This window comes from Miscanthus floridulus, chromosome 18 (genome assembly GCF_019320115.1).
Source record: "Miscanthus floridulus cultivar M001 chromosome 18, ASM1932011v1, whole genome shotgun sequence".
Taxonomy (NCBI): Eukaryota; Viridiplantae; Streptophyta; class Magnoliopsida; order Poales; family Poaceae; genus Miscanthus; species Miscanthus floridulus.
Window position 1 is genome coordinate 31,483,870 of NC_089597.1, and position 24,324 is coordinate 31,508,193.

Genomic DNA, 24,324 nt, shown 5'->3' on the forward strand with positions numbered 1-24,324 from the left:
TTTGGTACATGTTCTCACATGCCATTTCGTGTGCTTGTTGTTCGCTTCAATTACCTAAGGCGTGTTAGGTTTAGTTCAGGACCTCTGTACCCTAATTCGGTACATGTTCTCACATGCCATTTCATGTGTTGTGTGTGTTGAATTATATAATGCCCTACTTCATTAGGTTTTATTTGCAGCACGTGATCACATTTCACTACGTCTGCAATATTAAACTGAATATTATGACCACAAATAATGAAAACAACTACATAATAAAAAGTCCAATACTATGACACATTAAACAACATAATAATACTAAAAGTACGTGCCAACAAACTAAATAACGCAGTACATGACCTAAGAATGCACATACTTAAAGTTCATTACATGACAACACAATGAAAAGTCCAACAGTAGATAACATTGTTAATGAATAAACCATAGAACTAGCAAGTAATAGAGACTACTGTGTGCAATGATGCCACTTTTTCTTCCTCAGGGCATCGGGATTCTCCTCCATCGCTGCTTTCGTTCGGTGTGCACGCTCAAGCTTCTTCTCCCTCTCCTCCCTGTACGCAGCAACGCGCCTCCTTTCCTCCTCTTCCTTGTGCTCCTTTTCTGCAGCCTCCTCTCTACGTCTCTTCTTCATCATCTCCTTGTCCTCTGCCTCCCACCGCAATAGTTTCTGCATCTTTGTCTTCAGGCTCGATCTCAGTGTCGATCCACTGCTCAAAATCACAAGAGCGGTGGAGGGGTCTGCAACAAATGCAATTGTTACAAAACAAAAAATCATGCAAGATGTCATATGACACAAAATAATTATTACACAACATCAATTCCTCACCATCTTGTTAATGCGGCGCTGACGAAGTGTAGGCTCAAACGCAAAATTATAACACATCCAATACCTCTATCTATACGTGTCCTCTTCATCGGACTTGGCTACCTTGCAACGATCGCCGCAAAAGCACATGGGCACTGGAACACCACTAGGCAGAGGCAATGGGACAAAGGCATTTCCGATCATCCGGCCATAACTATAATTTAGCCATTTTCATTCTAAGAACCGAAAGCAATTAACATTAAACCCTACACCTAGGGTTTCCCATTTGATCCACAACAATGAACCCATAACATAACAACGTGCGCTGAGGTTACCTTAGTTTGCTAGCTTTTCCATGCCTTGGCATCCTACGGTTGTATAATATAAATATTAAAATTACATGAAACCCTAAGTAATGACGATTTTTAAGTTGAAAAATCCGACTAATATATACCGAATCGATGTGAAAAAAAACTAGGAGGGAGTGAGGATACCTTGCTCTTGAAGATCTACGGATCAAATCAAAGTTTCCAAGGTTCAATATACCGATTCGTGAGGTAGGGCAAAGTGGGGAGAGAAAAAACCTGAGAGGGAGGAGAAAGAAGAGGAAAAGGTTCGGATAGGAAGGTTGGACGCCGGGTTAAAACACCACATCGACGCCAATAACCACGACGCCGTGCCGCCTGCCAGGTCAGCGTCCACGCCGCCAACGTGGCCCCGACCTAGGCGCCAAACCCTTTGGCGCCGAGACTTATAAGCTCAGCGCATGGCGCCGAGCTAAGGGTCCAGATTTTAAAAGCATACCTTCAGAGGTATATTTGTGAAAAACTTAAAAAAAAAGACAAAAAAACAAAAAAAAAGTGTTGCCTGCTAGGTCAGTGTCGTATTGCCTGCTAGGTGCTAATAACCCCAGCGCCGTGTTGCCTGCTAGGTCAGCATCCACGCCGCCAACGTGGCCTCGACCTAGGCGCCAAACCCTTTGGCTCCGAGCTAAGGGTTCAGATTTTAAAAGCATACCTGTAGGGACATATTTGTGAAAAACGTAAAAAAAAAAGGCAAAAAAAAAAACAAAAAAGTGCGACATCGGTGCACCTGGCCCAGCCCATCATCGTCTGACGACGTCCCAACGCACCTATCCCTACGAGTCGATATGCTTTCGGCAGAACCAAATCTATCGTTTCCCGGCGGCGTGTTCATAGGACGGGCGAGTCGATGACCACCCACGTGACAGCCTGACAGGTCACCCGGCCCGGCCTGTCCGTCCTGATGATACTCCGTACAGCGTACAGTATTATTAACCTGTCAGTATGATCAGGACGTGTACACGTCAGTATCTCGTCACGACGCACAACCTGAGCCGGCCATACCGATGATCGCCAGTCACTGTCCGCGGGCGAAAGCGACCGAAGAGTCCAAAGCCTCCAAGGCCGGCCCGGCGACGCAGTCGACAGGCGCCTCGGCCATCGGATCGATCTGGGGTCTGGGCGGGTGCCGGGTGTCACGGCGCCGTTTCTCGTTGCACGGGCGAGTTTGCTCTGGCGCTGTGCTTTCGCTCACTTCTTGCACTGGCTTGCTCCGTCGTACGAGTACTATCCGCTGTATATAGTTCACGCGCAACAGTTGTTCACGGTTCCACTGTCACGGCCCGGGACGGCGGTTCGCGCGACGACGTTGTTCTTCCAACCACTGGCCGGGCCTCCATGGACGGAATCTGTGGGTGAGCTTGTGGCCACCGCGCCGACCACGTGGCGATCGCGAAGCTCCGCTGTGGCCCGGCCACCTCGGTGCATGCCCATCCGCGCTCGCTTTCGTGCCTCCGTCCTCCGCTGGCCCGTGCAGTTCGCCACGCGATAGCTTTCACGTACTGTACGTTGCCGTGTCCGAGCGCGAGCATGTACCGACGAGCTCGTACACCTCCGTTGCGGCCTTGCGGGCGGTGGAAAAGGTGAAGCCAATACATGCATGCACTCTGAGCCGGATGGCCAATTGACCGATGGCACGAGCAAATGCTGCAAACCAAACGCCATTCCCAGGCTCGGTTTTAGGATCGGATGATTCCGAACAGATGGACCAAACACGCTGGTGCATATGCTGGCTGCAGATGATGATGGACGCCGACCAATTCAAGTGACTCAAGTATAACCATTCCAACACATGCATGCTTTTTCAGGCTGTGTTGGATTAATTAACTAACTATAAAACGATGGAGCACACACGGACCTGCAATGAACTGAATCAAGTCATGCACACCTGCATTGTAGTTACATGGATAATGTTTCCTATCTTGTGCCTTGAGACGTCGGCATTATATTCCCGGCCGTCCTCAGCTCATGGTCGTCCCCCGTTCAGCCCCCCTTTGGTTCACGGGAGAAGCGTACGAAAAATGGAGGAATCATGGTGACGTCACATGGTGTTTGGAACGAAGGAAAGTACGGTGCCAATTCCAGAGAAAAGGATTCGTTCACCCACAAAAACGCAGAAAATAAAACATCCGGTTCGAGCTCATGTTTTGGGGAAGTCCGAGGCAAATGACCAACCTGACAAGTTGAACTGCACCGCACTGCCCAAAAGTTGGCCAATGATTTACGCAGATCACTACACTGCGTACTGCAAAGTGATGTTTGCTCTCCTGTCAATTCAGCATCTCACTACAGTATTCCAGAGGAAAGTTTCCTCTATTCCAAATGACCACGATGATTTCTTTCCTACGTTTTTCCTATGCTTCTCCTGTGAGCCAGAGGGGGCCTCAGTGTATCATCTGCTTTTTCGCCAAAGCTATTACTGTGTCCTCTGCCATTTTCATAGGACAGGGCGTACTAGAAAATACGTACCCGTAGTGTGACCATGCACGAAAATTGCTAGCACGGCACCACAACACCACGATCTGCATCCGCGCCGTCGCCGCAACCAACCAAACATGCCGGCAAATAGGATTGCACGCGCCTGGCCAATGAAGTCGACGAGTTGCGACACCTGCAGCCGCGCTCTTGTCTTGTGCCGTTTTCAGTGCACGGACGGACGGGCTAGTAGCTGTTTGACGCACTGCTGGTACTAGTCTCACAGCTAGCACTCCATCACCGTGCCGCGCAGCCTGCACTGCTCACTGGCTTACCGGTAGGAGGAAACAAGGGATCTTCCTAAGATGTCCATCTGATCTTCACACTTCCACACGCTACTCCTAAGTAGGTACGGCAATACGGCATGAAATGGACCGACTGGACGAATTTCACGGGCGATCACACACTACGGTACTCGCCCGTGCGCGGCACGGCCGCGACGTGACAGTGGGATCGCTGGGTGCCTGTGCCTGTGTGCCTGCGAGATGGACAATGGACGGCGGCACCCGGCACGTGGTGGCCACGTTAATTCGTACGTACTACTACGCGGCGTCACCTTGCCTTTGCCGACCTCGTCGCTCGTCGGGCGCACCAGTACGTGATGAGGCCGACCCCCGTCCCCCCGGTGCATGCACCGCATGTCTCCTCTCCTCTCCTTCGGCCCAGAAAGAGGGAATCCCCGCTCGATCGACGCTCGCCATCTTCTGACCGAAGCTCACGCGCGTGCCTGCCGCCTGCCGCACCTGCCGTTTGTCCCCTTGGTCACAGCGTCGTCAGAGGCCAGAGTTTTTCAGATCCAAGTCCGATGGATGGATAGATATACCGATCCGTCGTAGCGCGAGTTTGTCCCCCCGGAAAAAGCTGGAAAAGGGTGGGAGACGGCGCGTGGAGGCGTGTCGCATTGTGTAACCTCATGTTTTGTCGCCACTCGCCACCCGGGGCAAGAAGCATCCTGCAACGCCAATCAAGTTGCTATGAATGATTATTAGCACTATTATAGCACTGGTACAACCTTAATTGTCTGTTGTAAGTGGTTCGTACTACGAATTGTCTACTAGCAGAAATGTCACGTCGGCCGCTACATATACCCGGCGGGACAATGGTTGATGGCACGGCTTGCCAATCCCTGCTTTTTGGCAGATCGGAGATCACAAGAGTCGCTTTCCTCAATATATTTTGAACAAGCCTCTACAGTAAAGTTGGTCGCCTCCGCTAATCAACCCACTGTTGCAACTAATACATGACCGATGACACACGACACGATAGACTCCAAGCACTGGATTATCTTCGTTCCCACATGTCGTCACCATGTCAATGGGCTCAGGTTGTCAATCTGGTAGCCTAACATTTCAACCGACGGATCGGTCGCCCATGCTCAGGCTCAGCTGGTCCGGTGCACCTCTTCAGATTCGCAAGATGGAGTGGAGTCGTCAAACGATTTTCAGAGCCTAAACCTCTCTCGTCTCTTTAGAGTGCACGGAGCTGAGGCACGGCTGAGAATTTTGGGTAGTACGGGTGGCACAACAGCGTATGGTACCCTAATAAACCACCCTCGCCTAACACGAGAGAAAACTGGTGAGGATGTTGGATTACATTCATGTTTGCTACTTTAACTAGCACGCACATGGTCCGTTTGACATCTTTTGGAAAATGCTGGGCTACTTATAAGAGTAGCTTGGAAAGGGCACGGTTCATGCATCACAAAGATACGATTTTGGAAGGCTAGCTAGAATTTGCAATGAGACTCTTTTCGATGCCAAAAAACATTCTGAACATGGGTCTAGATAGGAATTGATGAAAGACGAGGGAGAAAGCTAGCTGAATGCACGCCTATTTGGCCCACGCTCACCGGGGAGTTTCTTGCTGTAGTTTGGTCTTACCAAGCATTTTGTCTAGAATCAATGTGTCGTAGTTCATTTTTTAAGAGTACCAGGGACAGGCCCCTGTCCAGTTGCATTGAACAAGTTATTTGGTCAAAACTCAGAAAGATGCTCTCTTTTTTTTTTTGACCTTGCAGACTCTACGTTTCTTCTTCACACATGTCTATTTGTTTTTTTATTAGTCGTCAAGGGACAAATTCGGGAAGTCTTGTTAATTTCAACGATACCCTTTGAGTTGGAGAAGTGCATGTAATCCACTTCCGAGCGAGATCACTTGCCACACAAAGAGGCATTGCTTGTGTTGAACACATGCCGCACCATAGCATGATTCCTCCATCCATCGATGGTCGTCGATCGGAGGCCTTCGCGTTTGAAGAAAAATGTGGTCACATCTTTGACTAACCTTTTCCGAGATAGGATCTTAATTATCTGCAATCCGAAGCGTTGAGCCCAAAACTTAATGGCCGGATATGATGTAGTAGTTATTAACCAGCGATCACTTCGATCGGTTATGCACCAAGATTATTTTTTATTTCAATACTTTTTTTGGCAATACACATCATGGTAGAGGCTTAGATCGATACACTTATGTGTGCGCACACCCTTACAAATATATACACACACGCATCTCACTCTTATCAACATCTTTGAGACTAACAGACTAACTCGAAAAATCCTTTAAAGTCACCATGATCACCTTACTATCAAGGGATGTCTCTATTCACACACTAAGATCACCTTATTGCATGTGTGACTACACTGCACTCTTAGCAGCAATGACGATGGGATGGCGAAGAAAATGCTGACCTAAGCATGGTACTCAGGCTTCTTGCAAATTCCGATACATCTATCGGACCAGGATATATAAGACAACATTTACCTATCCTTATGGTAGATTTGCTTACCGACGGTTCCACGCAAGCAGATTCTAGCAGGTTGAATCAAAGAAGAAAAGAAGTCAAAACTAAATCAAATGAAATCCAAATGACCTCGAATTTTGCACACGCCTTCGCTAGGATGTTTTGAAGGTGTCCACAAAAATTCAGCTTCAAAAGGTCAAATCTTGAATGGCAGATTGAAAAACAAGCTCTCAAGTTGGGGTTTTCGCAATTTCCTTGAAATGGAGGAGATGGGGGTGTTCATGGGAAATCTGGTCGAGACAAATCATAAGCATGTTTCCACAACCTCATGGCATCTAGGAAGCATAAGAAATCAACCTGAAAACCTCAACTCAAAGATCCTCACGAATTTCACCAAAAGAGCAAGATTTTGGAAAGTTTTAGGGCTTAGAACCAAGAGCTTTGGAGCTAGGCTTCAGAACATGATCTAGATATTTCGAAATGTAGTATGCCTCATTGCAACACTTTGTTGCATTGCAGTCAACGGAGAGAAAAAAAACATTGACACATGTGCATTATTTAAAATCAAAGAAACAATAGCATACTACTAGAACTAGCTTTTCACGAGTTATACCGGTTAGAGCAGTATGCTCAGAGATCTCTCCTTGCTGGTACAACTTCTTATTCCAATGCCTAGGGGGGCATCTTCTCCCTATGGTCGATTTTTTAATAGCATACTACCTAAAGGATGCATGATGCATATAACCATCAAGAATACATAAAGCTGACATAAATTTTTTCATTCCTTGGTAGTCTATACCTAGATATAGGCTATGTCTGATATATAGTAAAAATCATGTATATAGAGAAAAAATGTAACGGCATAAAATTTGGAATGAAAGGAAAATTTTCCTCTAACTTACCTATCTAACCTTGGTCGTGGCCATGAGCTTAAGCATGCCAAAAAGATGGGAGAGAGAAGAGAAGCAATGCAATGGCGTAGCTGAAGACAAACGTCAGTAAGCCTAGCGCGGTTGTCTCCTTGTACCACCTACATGCGTGCGTGTGGTTCCATGAGCAGGGGCAGATCCAGCGTGGGGGTTCATGCCCCCTACCCGCTAGAGCTCCATGGAGTTAATAGAGAGGAAGAGAGAAGAAAAGGGAGTGGAGAACACCCTAAGATCCATTCTTGTGTTCGCCCCTGTCCCCATGAGCATGCACGCATCTGTGTCTTTGTCGATGTACACCTCAACAAACAGTTTGCGGAAGAGCTAGCAGCTAAAACCAAGAGTAAAAGAGTGCAAATTGGTAGTTTTAGTAGGATGCTCCGATTTATGCTGCCGCCTACATGTCTAGGAACATTTTATGTACCTACTCAAAGATGACTATCACTGTAGAGGCATAGTTTCCAAGCAGTGGCATGTGGAACACGACAATTGCAACATCACGCAACAAGCTCGTTACACAACAAGGAAGCTAGATGGACAAGACAACAATAAGAAACCCAAAATAAAATAAAATAAACACATTAATAAAACAAATATATAAAAACAATAGTATTCCTATAATATATAATATGCCATCAGTGTTGCACCAGGGCAATGGCGTGACACCGCCTAGATACCTAATGTATATCCATGACAAGGGAGTGAAATAACCAGCCGAACCGCTAGTGTCTCCCTCGGTCCCTCCGCTAGTGAATGCAACCGGCAAGTGGCACCGCATTGTTTCAATAAGGTAGCATTTGGTTTTGGGGTGGGACAGCATTTTAGTATTTGCTTCGGAAACATTCTCATATGGGTATATATATTTTCTCTACGGTTCAGGGACACTCCGCACAAAGTCATCCTGAGGATGGCTGTGTTCTCTCTAGCTAGATGTGGGACAATTTCATTATCCAAAAATCAAGGGGATAAACTCGTTTATGCAGCTCATGGAAATTAAACTCCAAACCGAACGGTGTCGCAGGTCAGTTCTAGTGTAAGGTACAACGACATGGATTTTTTTTAGATGTACCACCCGAGTTTGGACAGTTCTCTCCTTATCTTTATGTTTTCTATTGTTCCAAAGTATCTTAGGCTCCTTTTAAAAAAGGGGAAAAAGAAAAAAAAATAGCATAAGCCCACACATACGGATGGCTACGGTGTGTTAGCTAGAAAATAAACATGAAGGTATATATGGGCTTGTTTAGATCCATCATCCATGAGAACAAAAAATTAGCTAGGTGTCGGGTACCATAAAAAGGGGTGCCCTAAGCAAGAACCGAAAAATTGCTTAGACCCTGTAAAAATCAAAGCCAAAGGACAACTACCGGCTAACCCCCACCTTGGTCGAGGCTCAGCTGGACCGCCCGGCCCACCTCGAATAGTTTTCCGACTCGTCTGAGGCCCCAACCGTAAGGCCTCGGACGGAGTACCGATTCTCCGCCTCGCTCAAGGCCTCGCACGTAAGGCCTCGGATGGGGAACCGATTCTCCGTCGCGCTCGAGGCCCCGCACGTAAGGCCTCAGACGAGGTGCCGATTCTCCGTCGCGCTCAAGGCCGGCTCGGCAACAACCCCGTCGCCTCCGCCTCGACCGATTTCCCTGACGGAACGTCACGTCCAACTAATGCGACCAACCACTCTCGCGACGTCAGCCGGACGACGGCTCGACACAGCAGAGCGACTAACGAAATGGGAGTCGCATCAACACCATGCCGTCCGGGACGGGACGGGGCAGGGGTTACCGGCCGCTGTGCTCAGTACTGTGCCCACGACTGACGCCCGCACTACACTGTGCTACCTAACCCCTGCTCCAAGAACAACACGGCGTGGGGAGTCACGTCCGGGTCACTGTAGCCTCGGAATCAGTGTATAGGACCAACTGCTCCCTCCAAGCCTCGACAATCCACTTCAGGGTCTCGGCAGCCTCGGGATTCGCGCTCGCCGAGCCCCCCACGATGGCTCGGCCTCGGCACCAACTGAGCCTTGGCTCTTTACACTGTCAACACACAGCGACCAGCACGTCGTCCGCCATGCCCTGCGTCAAGCTATCACTGGAGCTCCCACGTCGCACAGGATCGGGCGTGACCGGCGCATCGCTCCAGTGCATCAAGGACAAAGACCGCTTTGTCGACCATGCCGCCACAACGACAAGCTACAGGGCTCGGAAACACCACCTCCGCTCACAGGACGCCATGTAGCAAACACATGTATCACCCCTGTCCCCCCTTCAACTATAATAGGGAGAGACCAGGGCCGTTTCTAGGGGAACAAGGCACGGACGGACAGAGGATCGTAGACAAAAGCTAGACTTAGACGCTCAGACGAACACATGCCCTACACTCTGTAACACGCACACTTCCCCACTGCCTGAGATCAACATCTCAAGCAATCCACACCGCTCCACGCAGAGACCTGGGACAAGCTCCCTCTCTCGTCCTGCTTGTAACCCCCTACTACAAGCACTTCGGTGCAAGGAATACAAGATCGATCTCCCAGACTGGACGTAGGGCATCTATCGCCTGAACCAGTATAAACCTTGTGTCTCTTTGCATCACCATCCGGGATTAGGGGCACGCAGTACATTTTCACTAGTTGGTTGAGGACCCGCCGGTCCAAAACACCGACAGTTGGCACGCCGGGTAGGGGTTCTACTGCGTGTCAGCTTCGTCGTCCCCACAAGTTCCGGATGGCAGACCCCGTACGACCACTGTGTCTCAGCACGGTGATCTGGTTCGGGAGCCTAGAGTTCATGTCTCTAGGATGTGAGTACGATATGGTACTCCTCACACCTAGAGCCCCACCGACCGAGAACGACACCGCGCACCAGCAGCCCAGGCGCAGGCGGTGCTCGGGCCACCGCTCTCGTCGCGCTCGCCAGGCACGGCGCGAGCGGGACCACCCCGACACCGCGCTCCACCGGTACCCCATGCCCGGCTGTTGGTATGGAGTCCCTGCTTGGGGACCTATCTAGCTTAAGCCTAGGCAAGGGAAAGGCACCGGTAGCGTGCAGCAACGCCCCGTCATCAAGCTCTGCCCCGCCATATCCTGAGGAGTCGACTTCGGCGGAGCAAAGCCCGGCGATGGCACCATCCCCGTACCCTTTTGGGTTTGGCAATACCGCTTGATGACGGGGCCATCAGGACACCACCAACGCTTCACCCTCGACCTTGACGCTACAACTTCGACCCATACCCACGCTGACTCCTCGGAGGAGGATGAGGCGTGGGCCGGAGCAGACTTTTCCAGGCTTCATGACCCCGAGCCTATGCGCCGCTTCTTGGCCGTGAGCGACTACTGCTTCGGCTACTCCGACTCTGACGATGAAGGCATTTATGATCCCACTCGTGAGTGCTTCTACGTTGAGCTCGGGATGCCTAGCGGTGATGAGGACAGAGGGGCGGGCGGTCGCTGCCCGCCCCGCGGGGGGGCAGGTGACCCCGCACCTCCACGCATCGAGCCTCCGGTAGCGCAGAATGAGAACCCCGCCCATGAGGAACTTCGACGCCTTAACCTAGAGCAGCTCCGTGAGCTCTAGGCCAAGGTCGAGTAGGATCGACTCCTTCTGCGGCAACTCCGAGACACCCTCGAGCAAGAGCAGCAGGGTCACGGTGATGGCGGACCAGCCTGGCGAAGGGCTCGCGACATCAACCGCCGCATCAACAACGACGAAGGGGATGAGCAACCCCCTATCTTCAACCACGCTAGCCAGAACATCGCGGCGGTGACAATGCTGCTCCGGACGATGCCCGAGCCCTCTACCACGGAGGGGCGACGGGCTCACAGCGAGCTCTGAGACCTCCTCAAGACCGCTGCGATACAGCAAGCCGAAAGCTCTACCTCTAGACGGCGTGGAGACACCTCGGAACTACCTACGGCATCGCCTCAGCAAGGTAGAGGGGCCTCGGTTCATCCTGAGCCCGCTCAGGCACCAACGGCCAACAAGTCCCCCTCGGTGCACGACCGCCTTGGCAACCAACACGAGGCACAAGGTGACCACGATGTGGTCAGCAGACGACGGTGCCACAACAACGAGGGGCCCGCCTGAGGCCACCACCCGCACCGAGGTGGTCGCTACGACAGTGGGGAGGACCGCAGTCCTTCTCCTAAGCCACCTAGCCCTTGGGTCTTTAGCAAGGCCATCCGCGGCGCACACTTCCCGGCCTGGTTTCGGTAGCCGGCCAGCCTCACAAAGTATAGCGGCGAGACCAACCCCAAACTATGGCTCGCCGATTACCACTTGGCTTGTCAGCTAGGCGGCGCGGATGATGACCTGCTCATCATCTGCAACCTCCCCTTGTTCCTGTCAGACTCGGCGTGAGCCTAGCTCGAACATCTCCCTCCCTCGCAGATCCACGACTGGCGCGACTTGGTAAAGGTCTTTGTCGGGAATTTCCAGGGCTAATACATGCGCCCTAGGAACTCCTAGGACCTCAAGAGTTGTCGCTAGATGCCGGACGAATCTCTTCGAGACTTTATCCGACGCTTCTCCAAGTAGTGCACCGAGTTGCCCAGCGTCGGCGACTCAAAAATTGTCTAGGCTTTCCTCTCCGGCACCACCTGCCGAGACCTGGTCTGAGAGTTAGGACAGAACATGCCAACCTCGGTGGCCATGCTCCTCGACATCGCCACCAACTTCGCCTCGGGCGAAGAGGCCGTCGAGGCCATCTTCCCCGACAACGACGCCAAGGGGAAGCAGAGGGACGAGGCCCCCGGGGCCTCAGCTCCCCACCTCCCCAAGAAAAAGAAAAAGGGTCGCCAAGGGAAACAGGAGGTCCTTGAGGCCGGTCTAGTCGCGGTCGTAGAACGCAAGAATCCCCGAGGCCCCAGAGGCCCCGGGCTCTTCAACGATATGCTCAAAAACCTGCCCTTACCACTAGGGCCTAGTGAAGCACACCCTTGAAGAGTGCACCATGCTTCGGCGTTACTATGCCAGGCTCGGGCCCCCCGATGACGAGGCCAAGAGGAGGGACGCCGGCGATAGGGACAACAACAAGGACGATGGGTTCCCCGAAGTGTTCAACGCCTTCATGATCTTTGGCGGGCCTTCAGCGTGCCTCACGGCACGTCAGCGAAAGAGGGAGCACCGGGAGGTCTTCTCGGTTAAAGTGGCCACTCCTCGATACCTCGACTGGTCTCAAAAGGCGATCACCTTCGATCGGGATGACCACCCCGATTACGTCCCAAACCCCGGGCAGTACCCACTCGTCGTCGACTCGATCATCGACAACACCCGGCTCTCCAAGGTATTGATGGACGGAGGCAGCGGTCTCAACATCCTCTACGCCAGCACCCTAGAACTCTTGGGGATCGACCAGTCATAGCTCCGAGGCTATGTCGCGCCCTTCCACGGCATCGTGCTGGGGAAACACATGCGACCCCTCGAGCGCATCGACTTGCCCGTCTGTTTCGGCACTCCCTCCAACTACCGCAAGGAGGTCCTCACCTTTGAGGTGGTTGGGTTCAAGGGAACCTATCATGCCATCTTGGGGCGACCATGCTACACCAAGTTCATGGTGGTCCCCAACTACACCTACCTCAAGCTCAAGATGCCAGGCCCCAACGGCGTCATCACTGTCGAGTCCACGTACGAGCATGTATACAACTGTGATGTCGAATGCATCGAGTATGCCGAGGCTCTCGTGGAGGCTGAGACCCTTCTTCTCAACCTCGACCGACTTGGTAGCGAGGCGCCTGACTCCAAGCGTCATGCCGGGACTTTCGAGCCCACGGAGGCTGTCAAGCTCGTCCCGGTCGACCCCACCTGCTCCGACGACCAGGCACTGAGGATCAGCGCCACCCTCGACATCAAATAGGAAGCCATGCTCGTCGACTTTCTCCGCGCGAATGCCGATGTATTCACGTGGAGTCCCTTGGACATGCCGGGCATACCGAGGGAGGTCGCCGAGCACGCCTTGGACATCCGGGCCGGCTCTAGATCGGTGAAACAGCGCCTGCACCGATTCGATGAGGAAAAGCCCAGGGCCATCGACGAGGAGGTGCAGAAGCTTTTGGCAGCCAGATTCATCAAGTAAGTGTCCCATCCAGAGTGGTTAGCTAATCCTGTATTAGTTAAGAAGAAAAATGGGAGGTAGAGAATGTGTGTAGACTACACCAGTTTGAATAAAGCATGTCCAAAAGTCCCATTCCCATTACCTCGAATCGACCAAATCATTGACTCCACTGCGGGATGTGAAACCCTATCTTTCCTTGATGCTTATTCCGGATACCATCAAATCAAGATGAAAGAATCCGACCAGCTTGCGACTTCTTTCATCACCCCATTCGGCATGTACTGCTATGTGACTATGCCATTCGGCCTCAGAAACGCAAGGGCCACATACCTGCGGTGCATGACCCAGGTCTTTGGTGAGCACATCGGGCGAACCGTCGAGGCCTACGTGGATGACATCATGGTCAAGTCCAGGAAGGCCAGCGATCTTGTCGATGACCTAGAGATCGCCTTTAGATGCCTCAGAGAGAAGGGCATCAAGCTCAACCCCGAGAAGTGTGTCTTCAGAGTCCCCTGTGGCATGCTCTTGGGATTCATAGTCTTGGAGCACGGCATCGAGGCCAACCCAGAGAAGGTCTCGGTAGTGACCAACATGGGACCAATCCGAGACCTCAAGGGAGTGCAGAGGGTTATGGGATACCTCGTGGCCCTGAGCCGCTTCATCTCGCGCCTTGGTGAAAAAGGCTTGCCCCTATACCACCTCTTGAAAAAATCCGAATGCTTTCTTTGGACCCCCGAGGCCGAAGAAGCCCTCGCCAAGCTTAAGGTACTGCTCACCAATCCTCCTATCCTGGTGCCACTGACCAAGGGTGAAGCCCTCTTGCTCTACGTCACCGTAACGACCCAAGTGGTCAGCGCGGCCGTAGTGGTCGAGAGGCGAGAAGAGGGGCACGCTCTACCCGTCCAACGACCTGTTTACTGCATCAGCGATGTGCTCTCCGAGACTAAGACACGCTACCCCCACATCCAGAAGCTGATCTACGCCATAGTCTTCGCTCGACGTAAGCTGCGTCACTACTTCGAGTCCCACCCGGTGACCGTGGTGTCGTCTTTCCCTCTGGGAGAGATAATCTAGAACCAGGAGGCCTCGGGTAGAATAGCCAAGTGGGCCGTGGAACTCATGGGGGAAGCCCTGTCTTTCACACCTTGGAAAGCAATTAAATCCTAGGTCTTGGCTGATTTTGTGGTGGAGTGGACCGACATCCAACTGCCACCTGCTTAGGTCCAGGCAGAATGTTGGACCATGTACTTCGACGGGTCTGCTCTTCATCTCACCCCTCGGAGTGCACATGCGCTACATGATTCAGCTCCACTTCGCCGCCTCCAACAACGTAGCTGAATATGAGGCCCTCGTCAACGGCTTGATGATCGCCATTGAACTTGGAGTACGGCGTCTCGATGTATGGGGTTGAAGACAAGTTCGACGATCTCGAACTCAACCACATCGCACGAAAATTTAACGAGGCCACGGATGAACTAGCAAAGATGGCATCAGCACGGGCCCCGGTCCCCTCGACCGTCTTCGCCAGAGACCTCCACAGGCCTTCCATCGACTATGCCTCGGCGGTGGAAGAGGGCCCACCGGTCGAGCCCACCGCAGGGCTCGAGGCCCCCTCTATCGCCGAGACCCCTTTGGTCGAGCCCGAGGTCATGGAAGTCAACGCGGAGCCTCCTGAGGCCAACCAAGGCATGGACTAGCGAGTTCCGTTCCTTGATTGCCTTGTTCGAGGAGAGCTTCCTGCAGACAGGACCAAAGCCCAATGGCTTGCGCGATGAGCCAAAACTTACGTCCTCAGCAACGGCGAGCTGTACAGGCGAAGCCCATCTGGCGTCCTCCAACGATGCATCACCACCGAGGTAGGCCAAGCCCTACTTTGGGACTTGCACACGGGAGCCTATGGGCACCATGTAGCACCTCGGACGCCCATCGGAAATGCCTTCCGCCAAGGGTTCTACTGGCCAACGGCAGTTGCTGACGCCACCAAGCTCATACGCTCCTGCGAGGGATGCCAGTACTACGTGCGGCAGACGCATCTCCTGGCCTAAGCCCTCCAAACCATCCCCATCACATGGTCGTTCGCCGTATGGGGGCTTGACATGGTTGGGCCTCTGCAGAAAGCCCCCGAGGGCTACACCCATCTGCAGGTAGCGATCAATAAGTTCTCCAAGTGGATCGAGGCTCGTCCGATCAATCGAATCAAGTCCGAGCAAGCGGTGCTGTTCTTTATTGATATCATCCATAGGTTCAGCGTTCCAAACACCATCATCACTGACAATGGGACACAATTCACCGGCCACAAGTTCCTGACGTTCTACGACGACCACCACATCCGTGTGGCTTGGTCGGCCGTAGGACATCCTAGGACAAATGGCCAAGTAGAGCGTGCCAACGGCATGATCCTACAAGGCCTCAAGCTAAGAATATACAATCGGTTGAAGAAATTTGGCAAGAAGTGGCTTGCCGAACTCCCGTCGGTCGTCTGGAGCCTGAGGAACACTCCAAGCCGAGCCATGGGGTTCACACCGTTCTTCCTGGTCTATGGAGCCGAGGCCATCCTCTCCACTGACTTGAAGTACGGTTCCCCGAGGCTACAAGCCTACAACGAGCAAAGCAACCGCCCTACCCACAAAGACGCCCTCGACCAACTAGAGAAAGCCCGAGACGTTGCGTTGCTACACTCGGCCAAGTACCAGCAAGCCCTACGGCGCTATCAAGCCTGGCGCATTCGAAGCCGAGACCTGAAGGTGGGCGACCTGGTGCTGAGACTGAGGCAGAGCAACAAGGGCCGCCACAAGCTGACCCCGCCATGGGAAGGGCCGTACATCATCGCCCAAGTGATAAAGCCCGGGACCTACAAGCTAGCCAACGAGAAGGGCAAAATCCTCACCAACGCTTGGAACATAGAACAGCTATGTAGCTTCTACCCTTAAATTTCCAAGCATTGTATACATTGTTTCTCGAAATACAATAAAGAAGCGTTCTTTAGTTGTTCTAATTTTTCGAGAAACCTCCCGAGCCCATCGTGGGGCTCAGTGTTACGATAACACCATAAGGGCGACTCGGCTCTTCCTCTGCAGAGGTACCCACCGTGGGACTCGAACAAGACTCAGCTCTGCCTCTGCAGAACCGAGCCTCCCTCGGGGGCTAGAAGGGGGGACCCCCCCAAGTCCTAGGCACCATTTCTTAATCGTTTTTTCAAATAAATTTCTACGCCAAACTCTCTATCGTGTTCTGACAAATCGATTGTAAAAAACCTAAGGACCAAAAGTCTGTCTTAGGGCCAAAAGGCCGGCCGAGCCGTGAGACGGCCTATGCCTCCGGGCCACGGCACTCCCTCACCACCTTTTTCCCCGAGGGGCAGCTTAGGTTCCGAGGAAGTTTTTTGCAAGTGATATGTTCAGGAACGAGACAGAGGGCAGAGGCTCAGAAATACCATAAAAATGATTAGAAAGCGTAGATGGATAAGTGCTTTAAAAAAAGGCCTCGATGGCCACAAACGTCATGGTACGACAATAATCCTAATCTGTTTACATGGCCCCTTTAGCCCAGGTCAAGGCTCAGAGTCTCCTACGTCGGCGGACGGTGTGGGAGCAACCACCTCCTCTTCGAATAGCTTGGGCAGCGCCGTGCCAGGGCCCTCAACCGCCTCCATCAGCTTTGTGACCTCCTCATCGGCCTCCTCGTCATCCTCAGCCAAGACGTAGCTATCACTGATGGCCTCGAGGTCAATGCCGGCGTAGTGCGAGGAGACGACAGCCAGGGCGCGCTTGACGCCCGTGTGCAGCGCTCCTTGGAGTCACTTGCGCACTTGGCCGCTCAACGCGGTCAAGCAGCTCCTAAGGAAGCTGCCCGACTCGACCCCCTCAACCTCCAGGGCCTCACAGATAGTATAGGCGGCGCTCTGCAGCGCGTTGTGCTCCCCGATCTTGGCCTCGAGCACCGCCTACACTGTGATAGAGGCCTCGACTGCCCGAGAGACCTCCTTCTCCAACCCTACGCCAAAACAAGCAGGATGGGGTTAAGCGCAAAAGAAAATAAGCCAAACAAGGGCAAAGGCCTACGGGACACACCCTCGGCTTTCACTTTCCAGTGCCGGACCTCGACCCGAGAGGCCTCTGCTTTCTCTTTCTAGTGCTGAACCTCGACCCGAGAGGCCTCGGCCGCCCTGGAAGCCTCCCTCTCCAGCTCTACATCATGCCACGGGGTTAGGGGTTGAACACAAGAAAAACAAATAAAACAAGGGGAACAGGACTCACCCTCGGCCTTTCCCTTCCAGACCAAAGCCTCGGTCCGAGAGGCCTCAGCCACCTTGAGGGCCTCCGCTAGGGCGCCTTTCGTCAGCAGGTGCGCACCCTACTCCGTCCCTAGCTGCCTAGCGATGGCCTTGGTAGAGGGTGTCGCTTCTTCAGCCTGGGACCTGAAGGTGTCCCACTCACCGGCCACCTGGGTCAGCTCCTCCTCCAGCTCCTTGATCCGCGCTGCCAAAGGGGTGGCCTGCTCCCGAGCCGTGGCCGCCTTGGCTTTCATATCAGCACAGCGAAGGCGGAGGTCCTCCGCCTCTATGCTCCGCGCTGATAGAAGCTCATTGGCACTGGCGAGTAGGTCCTTCTGCTGCCAGAGCTGGTCCCAGACGTCCCTCTCCTGTCAGAGGAACAATGACTTCCTGAGGGACCGGGCCTCGAGCTCCTGGATAGGCAGAACAGGGGTCACGCACTGTGAGGAAACTCAGAAAAAGATGACACCGCACGAGAAAAGAAGATGCGTACCTAGGCAACGCCGGGCAGATCGTTAGCCATGACGGATAGTGCTGTCCACAGCGACCGCTCCGCCAGATGGCGGTATTGCTCAAAAGAGCTCCAGCGCCCCCCTCAGCCGCGTCCTCGAGGGCGAACAGAGGCTCCCCCTCAAAGTCATCCCGGCTCTACCATAAGACACGTGGGTGATCCCACCCACGGGGCTTGGGTTGTACCCGCATGAGGGCCAAGCTTCCCTTGCCCGAGGTCAGAGCTGGCTGCTCCACGGTGCTAGCCGCCTCGGCATCCGCCACCTCCTTCACCCGAGAAGTATCATCGGAGGAGATCGAATGGACCTCCACTTCCCGGGCGCTCTCCTGCGACAGCAGTGGGCCTTGGACTAGGGGCGGTACTGAAGCTTGTCCCACCCCCATATCCGCATCCTGGCCCACCAGTTCCACCATGCCCAAACTAGCCTCCGCCGCCTCGACCTCGGTAGCCCGGGGAGCCCCGGCGCCCGCCGCCTCGGACTCCGAAGCCCTGAGGGCCTCGGCCTTCGCCGCCTCTGCCTCGGAAGTCCGGAGGGCCTCGGCCTCGCCCTTGGTAGCCTCGGTGACTGAGGGCGCCTCGACCCCATTTGACTCGTGGGCCTCGGGCTCACGGGGCATAGGCTCCTCCTCCTTCGCTTGCTTCGTGGCCGCATCGGTAGCCTCTCCCTAGGCGACCGGCTCCTTTGGTTCGGCCCTCGCCGACGCCGTGCCACATTGTATGGCGGCCTACACCTCCACCACACATTGGCAGAGGAGCCGGTGCTCACCTTAAGCGCCTTACGTGGCGCCAGGGCAGGCACTTCCACCTAACGCTTCTGGCTAAAGGCAAAGCACCGACAAGGTCAGCATACAACCAAGGAACGAACGGGAGATGCTGCTAACTTCACCGAAAAAACACTCACCTCGAACGGGGACACTACCACTTCGGCACCACGTCCCTCCTCCTCTGCAATGGCGGTGGCGGCGGCGGTGGCACGGCCTCCGTGTCCACTGGTGTCGACCGGCCTTCGCCGAACACCGACACCTCCTCGACCCTCTACGGGGGTAGATGCGTCACCCCCACCGCCGCCTGCTCCACCTCCGCCGTCGAGCCCACTGGGCTGACGGCGCGCTTCCCTAACGCCCGTGCCTCGGGCGAGTCGGCCTCGTCCTCGGGGCGGGCGATCACCGGCCCCGAGGCATGCTCTCCTCCTCCTCCCGGAAATGCCGGGCTGCTCGTCGACGCCCCGAACGCCATCTCCCCGACATTAGGGAGATGGTCCAGGGGACCCTACCCTGCCTCGCTCTCATCATCATCGTCTGAAGAGTCCGTCGGTAGTGACGGCGATGGAGACGCCTCCACCAGGAGATCGTCGTGCCTCTGCTGCCGGTGGCGTTTCTCTAGCTCCTTGCGCTCAAGGATCTTCCTCTTGCGCTTTGCCTCCTCGGCATCCTTCCGCTTCTTCTACACCTCGGCGTGCGCCCGGTTCATCGCCCGCCGCTCTACGTCCTCAGGAACGGGCGGTGGGGAGGCTCGCACATCCCTCATCCCCTACGAGAAAGGCGAACACAAATAAGGGAACAAAAAACGGTAAGGAACGAGGAGGCCTAGGGGGCCGCAGCAGCGCGTGACTTACCAGAGAGAGGTACCCCACGATGGGCGCATCACGAACGGGGTCAGGCCACCGCTCTTTAGCTGCCCCTCCACCGTCTCTCTCACCTGACGTAGAATCTCCTTGTCGGAGAGGGTGACGGTGGACATCCGGACGCCCTCGATCGGCCCGTTCGGTGTCATGTTGAACAAGCACCGTCGTCGAGCCATCAGTGGTAGCACCCTCTGGCGGTGGAAGGCCACCACGACCATGGCCGCCGTAAGGCCACGGCTGCGCAGCCTCTCCAGCCCCTCCAGGAGTGGCTGCAGCTTGTGCTGGTCAACCACCGAGACGTTGTACCTCCACTTCTCTGGCTGGCTCTCCATGACCTGCCCGGTGTAGGGGGGAAGTCCGTCGTCGTCGTTGCGGAGGTAGAACCAGCTATTGTACCAGCGGCGGTTGGACGATGTGAGCTGGGCTAGGATGTAGAGGTGCTGCCAGTCTTGGCGCACTTAGAGAGTGCAGCCGCCGGCCCTCATCGCCTTCCTCATGCCCGTCGTGCCCGCTGGCTTGGTGGTATGCCCCACCCCGAAGAGGTGGAGCCACAGCTCCCAATGGGGGGCAATGCCTAGGTACCCCTCGCAGACGGCGACGAAGATGGCCGCCTGCACGATGGAGTTGGGATTGAAGTTGTGGAGCTTCATGCCGTAGTAGTATAGGAGCGCTCGCATGAACCGGTCCATCGGCAGGCCGAGACCACGCTCATGGAAGGCCATGAAGCTCACGATGTAGCCATCGCGCGGCCTCGGTTTTGGCTCGCCCCTCGGATCAATCCACTCCGGCCTAGTGGGGTCGGTAACCGGGCAAAGGAGGCCGTCGTCGATGAGCGACTGTAGCATCTCCACCAACACGTTGGATGGACCCCAAGGATCCGCCTGAAGGACAACAGCGCCGCCGGCCATTGCGCAGTGGAGAATGTGGCTACGGCGGTAAAGCTCGCTCTCTCTCTCTCTCTTCCCTGCCCTTCTCCCTTCTTCTCCCCAGCGCTCTCTGTTCTTGGCAACGGCTCAAAGGCAGAAAAGGCAAATGCAGGCATGGTAAGGAGGAGAAGGACGAGGCTCATCATGTATTTATGCAGGAAGGGGACGAAACGAACGGGCGACAAAATCAGGGAAGTTTCCCTCAGATCTGGCACGGTTAATCCAGATCCAATTTAACCGCCCACGCGCCCACCTTTTCCTTATTAATCGCGCACACAGTAACGTCCCATCCGCTGACATCGCATCACATCCAACAACGACAGGCGCCGTTCCGTCCCCCCCGAGAAACCCGCCTCAAAAGGCGCACCTACCATTGTCAGCCGATGGGAGGAGAATATCCCCCACCCGATTCCTTTTAGACAAAGGAACTGAGCACCGAGCCCATTACGGTCTAGGGGTTCAAAGGCTGGGCCCTCGAGGGTCTCGACAGCCGCCCTAGGACAACAGAGTCAGGGACAACTATGGGTGAGCCCGTACATGGCTGAGGCTCGAGCAAGCGATCGTCGGGATGCCCTGAGTCGTGTCTGAGACTAGCAGGGAGGTCTCTGAATGGGATCCCACCGTAGGGACGCGCCGAGCCCCCGAGGCCCATCGAACGGCCCTAGGACCCACTAGAGAAGCCCTCTAGTACTTTTGGAGTGCGTCTCTAGACCACTAGCCGACCCTTATCGAATGGGGCACGGGCCTCCACTCAGACTTACTCGATAACAGCTCACCGGAGGTGTCACTGCTCGCACCCACCGAGGGTAGCCTGGCATACTCCACCCCTCCTTCTAAATAAAAAGGATGCGCGAGGGTCACACAAAAAGCCAGGGGAACTCCTGATCGCCCTCTCGCTCTGTGCAAAGGCTCGGGGGCACTTCCTGCAACCAAGCCAAGACCCAGCGACCCAGGCTCGCACTCGAGGGCTCAGCAAACAACCCCTACTTCTAAACGAAAAGGATGCGTGAGGGTCGCACAAAAAAGCCAGGGGAACTCCTAATCGCCCTCTCGCTCTGTGCAGAGGCTCGGGGGCTCTTTCTACAACCAAGCCGAGACCCAGCGACCCAGGCTCGCACTCGAGGGCTCGGCAAACAACCCCTCCTTCTGAACGAAAAGGATGCGCGAGGGTCACACAAAAAAGCCAGGGGAACTCCTGATCGCCCTCTCGCTCCATGTAGAGGCTCGGGGGCTCTTCCTGCAACCAAGCCGAGACCCAGCGACCCAGACTTGCACTCAAGGGCTCGGCAAACAACCCCTCCTTCCGAATGAAAAAGGATGCGCGAGGGTCGCACGAAAAGCCAGGGGAACTCCTGATCACCCTCTCGCTCCATGCAGAGGCTCGGAGGCTCTTCCTACAAACTGGTCAAAGACAAGCAACCCGAACTCACACTCGGGGGCTCGGCAAAACGTGATAAAGGGCACCGAGCCCATTACGGTCCAGGGGTTCGAAGGCTGGGCCCCCGAAGGTTTCGACAGCCTCCCTAGGATAAACAGAGTCAGGGATGACTATGGGCGAGGCCGTATGTGGCCGAGGCCCAAGCAAGCAAATGCTTGGGATGCCCTAAGTCGTGTCCGAGACCAGCAGGGAAGTCTCTGAATGGGATCCCACCGTAGGGAGGCACCGAGCCCCTGGGGCCAATCAAACGGCCCTAGGACCCACTGGAGAAGCCCTCTGGTACTTTTGGAGTGTGCCTCTGGATCGCTAGCCGACCCCTATCGAACGGGGCACGGACCTCCACTTGGACTTACCTTATATCAGCTCACCGGAGGTGCCACTGCTCATGCCCACCGAGGGTAGCCTGGCATACTCCACCCCTCCTTCTGAATGAAAAGAATGCGTGAGGGTCGCACAAAAAAGACAGGGAAACTCCTTATCGCCCTCTTGCTCCACGCTGAGGCTCGGGGGCCCTTCCTGCAACCAAGTCGAGGACCCAGCGACCCAAACTCGCACTCATGGGCTCGGCAAACGTGATAAAACCCCTCAAACACATGAAAAGCCCCTGAAGGAATAAATCCATTCCTCTAGGGCCTTGGGGGCTACACCCGGCGGGTGCGCTCGCGCGCATCCACCGAGGTCTCGAGTACAAAATGCCATCCCGCCAGGAGCTGTTGTGAGCCAAGTCTCGTCAAAACCTCAGGGAGAGCGTTCACACTCTCCCCGAGGCTCGGGGGCTACTGTCGGGTACCATAAAAAGGGGTCCCCTAAGCAAGAACCAAAAAAATCGCTTAGACCCTGTAAAAATCAAAGCCAAAGGACAACTACCGGCTAACCCCCACCTTGGTCGAGGCTCAGCTGGACCGCCCGGCCCACCTCGAATAGTTTTCCAACTCGTCCGAGGCCCCAACCGTAAGGCCTCGGACGGAGTACCGATTCTCCACCTTGCTCGAGGCCTCACACGTAAGGCCTCGGATGGGGAACCGATTCTCCGTCTCGCTCGAGGCCCCGCACGTAAGGCCTCAGACAAGGTGCCGATTCTCCGCCTCACTCGAGGCCGGCTCGGCAACAACCCCGTCGCCTCCACCTCGGCCGATTTCCCTGACAGAACATCACGTCCAACTAATGCGACCAACCACTCTCACGACGTCAGCCGGACGACGGCTTGACACAGCAGAGCGACTAACGAAATGGGAGTCGCATCAACACCATGCCGTTCGGGACGGGACGGGGCAGGTGTTACCGGCCGTTGTGCTCAGTACTGTGCCCACGACTGACGCCCGCACTATACTATGCTACCTAACCCCTGCTCCAAGAACAACATAGCGTGGGGAGTCACGTCCGGGTCACTATAGCCTCGGAATTAGTGTATAGGACCAACTGCTCCCTCTGAGCATTGGCAATCCACTTCAGGGTCTCAGCAGCCTCGGGATTCGCGCCCGCCGAGCCCCCCACGATGGCTTGGCCTCGGCACCAACTGAGCCTCGGCTCTTTACACTGTCAACACACAGCGACCGGCACGTTGTCCGCCATGCCCTGCGTCAAGCTATCATTGGAGCTCCCACGTCGCACAGGATCGGGCGTGACCGGCGCGTCGCTCCAGTGCATCAAGGACAAAGACCGCTCCGTCGACCATGCCGCCACAGCGACAAGCTACAGGGCTCAGAAACACCACCTCCGCTCACAGGACGCCACATAGCAAACACATGTATCACCCCTGTCCCCCCTTCAACTATAAAAGGGAGAGACCGGTGCCGTTTCTAGGGGAACAAGGCACGGACGGACAGAGGATCGCAGACAAAAGCTAGACTTAGACACTCAGACGAACACACGCCCTACACTCTGTAACACGCATGCTTCCCCGCTGCCTGAGATCAACATCTCAAGCAATCCACACCGCTCCACGCAGAGACCTGGGACAAGCTCCCTCTCTCGTCCTGCTTGTAACCCCTACTACAAGTACTTCGGTGCAAGGAATACAAGATCGGTCTCCCAGACTAGACGTAGGGCATCTATCGCCTGAACCAGTATAAACCTTGTGTCTCTTTGCATCACCATCCGAGATTAGGGGCACGCAGTACATTTTTACTAGTTGGTTGAGGACCTGCCGGTCCAAAACACCAACACTAGGTGGCTAGGTTAAAAAAAATAGCTAGC

General features: G+C 54.6%; 1 protein-coding gene across 1 annotated transcript; it reads right to left on the reverse strand.

The window, feature by feature from the left end:
- Positions 1 to 445: 445 nt before the first annotated feature.
- Positions 446 to 19,376, reverse strand: LOC136523611 (uncharacterized). Its single transcript, XM_066517234.1, has 3 exons — positions 19,197 to 19,376; positions 17,793 to 17,997; positions 446 to 738 (listed from the first exon to the last, which is right to left on the reverse strand). Exons 1-3 carry the CDS (start codon positions 19,374 to 19,376, stop codon positions 446 to 448), a joined length of 678 nt encoding a protein of 225 aa, XP_066373331.1.
- Between the last annotated feature and the right edge of the window lie 4,948 nt (positions 19,377 to 24,324).

What these genes read in the sequence shown, in the direction of transcription:
- LOC136523611 (XM_066517234.1), bottom strand. Translation starts at nt 19,376, where the DNA reads ATGGCGTTCGGGGCGTCGACGAGCAGCCCGGCATTTCCGGGAGGAGGA. An exon ending in TGGAGCAGGCGGCGGTGGGG is followed by an intron (nt 17,998 to 19,196) that starts GTGACGCATCTA and finishes TTCCTCTGACAG; the next exon opens with GAGAGGGACGTCTGGGACCA. An exon ending in GGAGCTGACCCAGGTGGCCG is followed by an intron (nt 739 to 17,792) that starts GTGAGTGGGACA and finishes CATTTGTTGCAG; the next exon opens with ACCCCTCCACCGCTCTTGTG.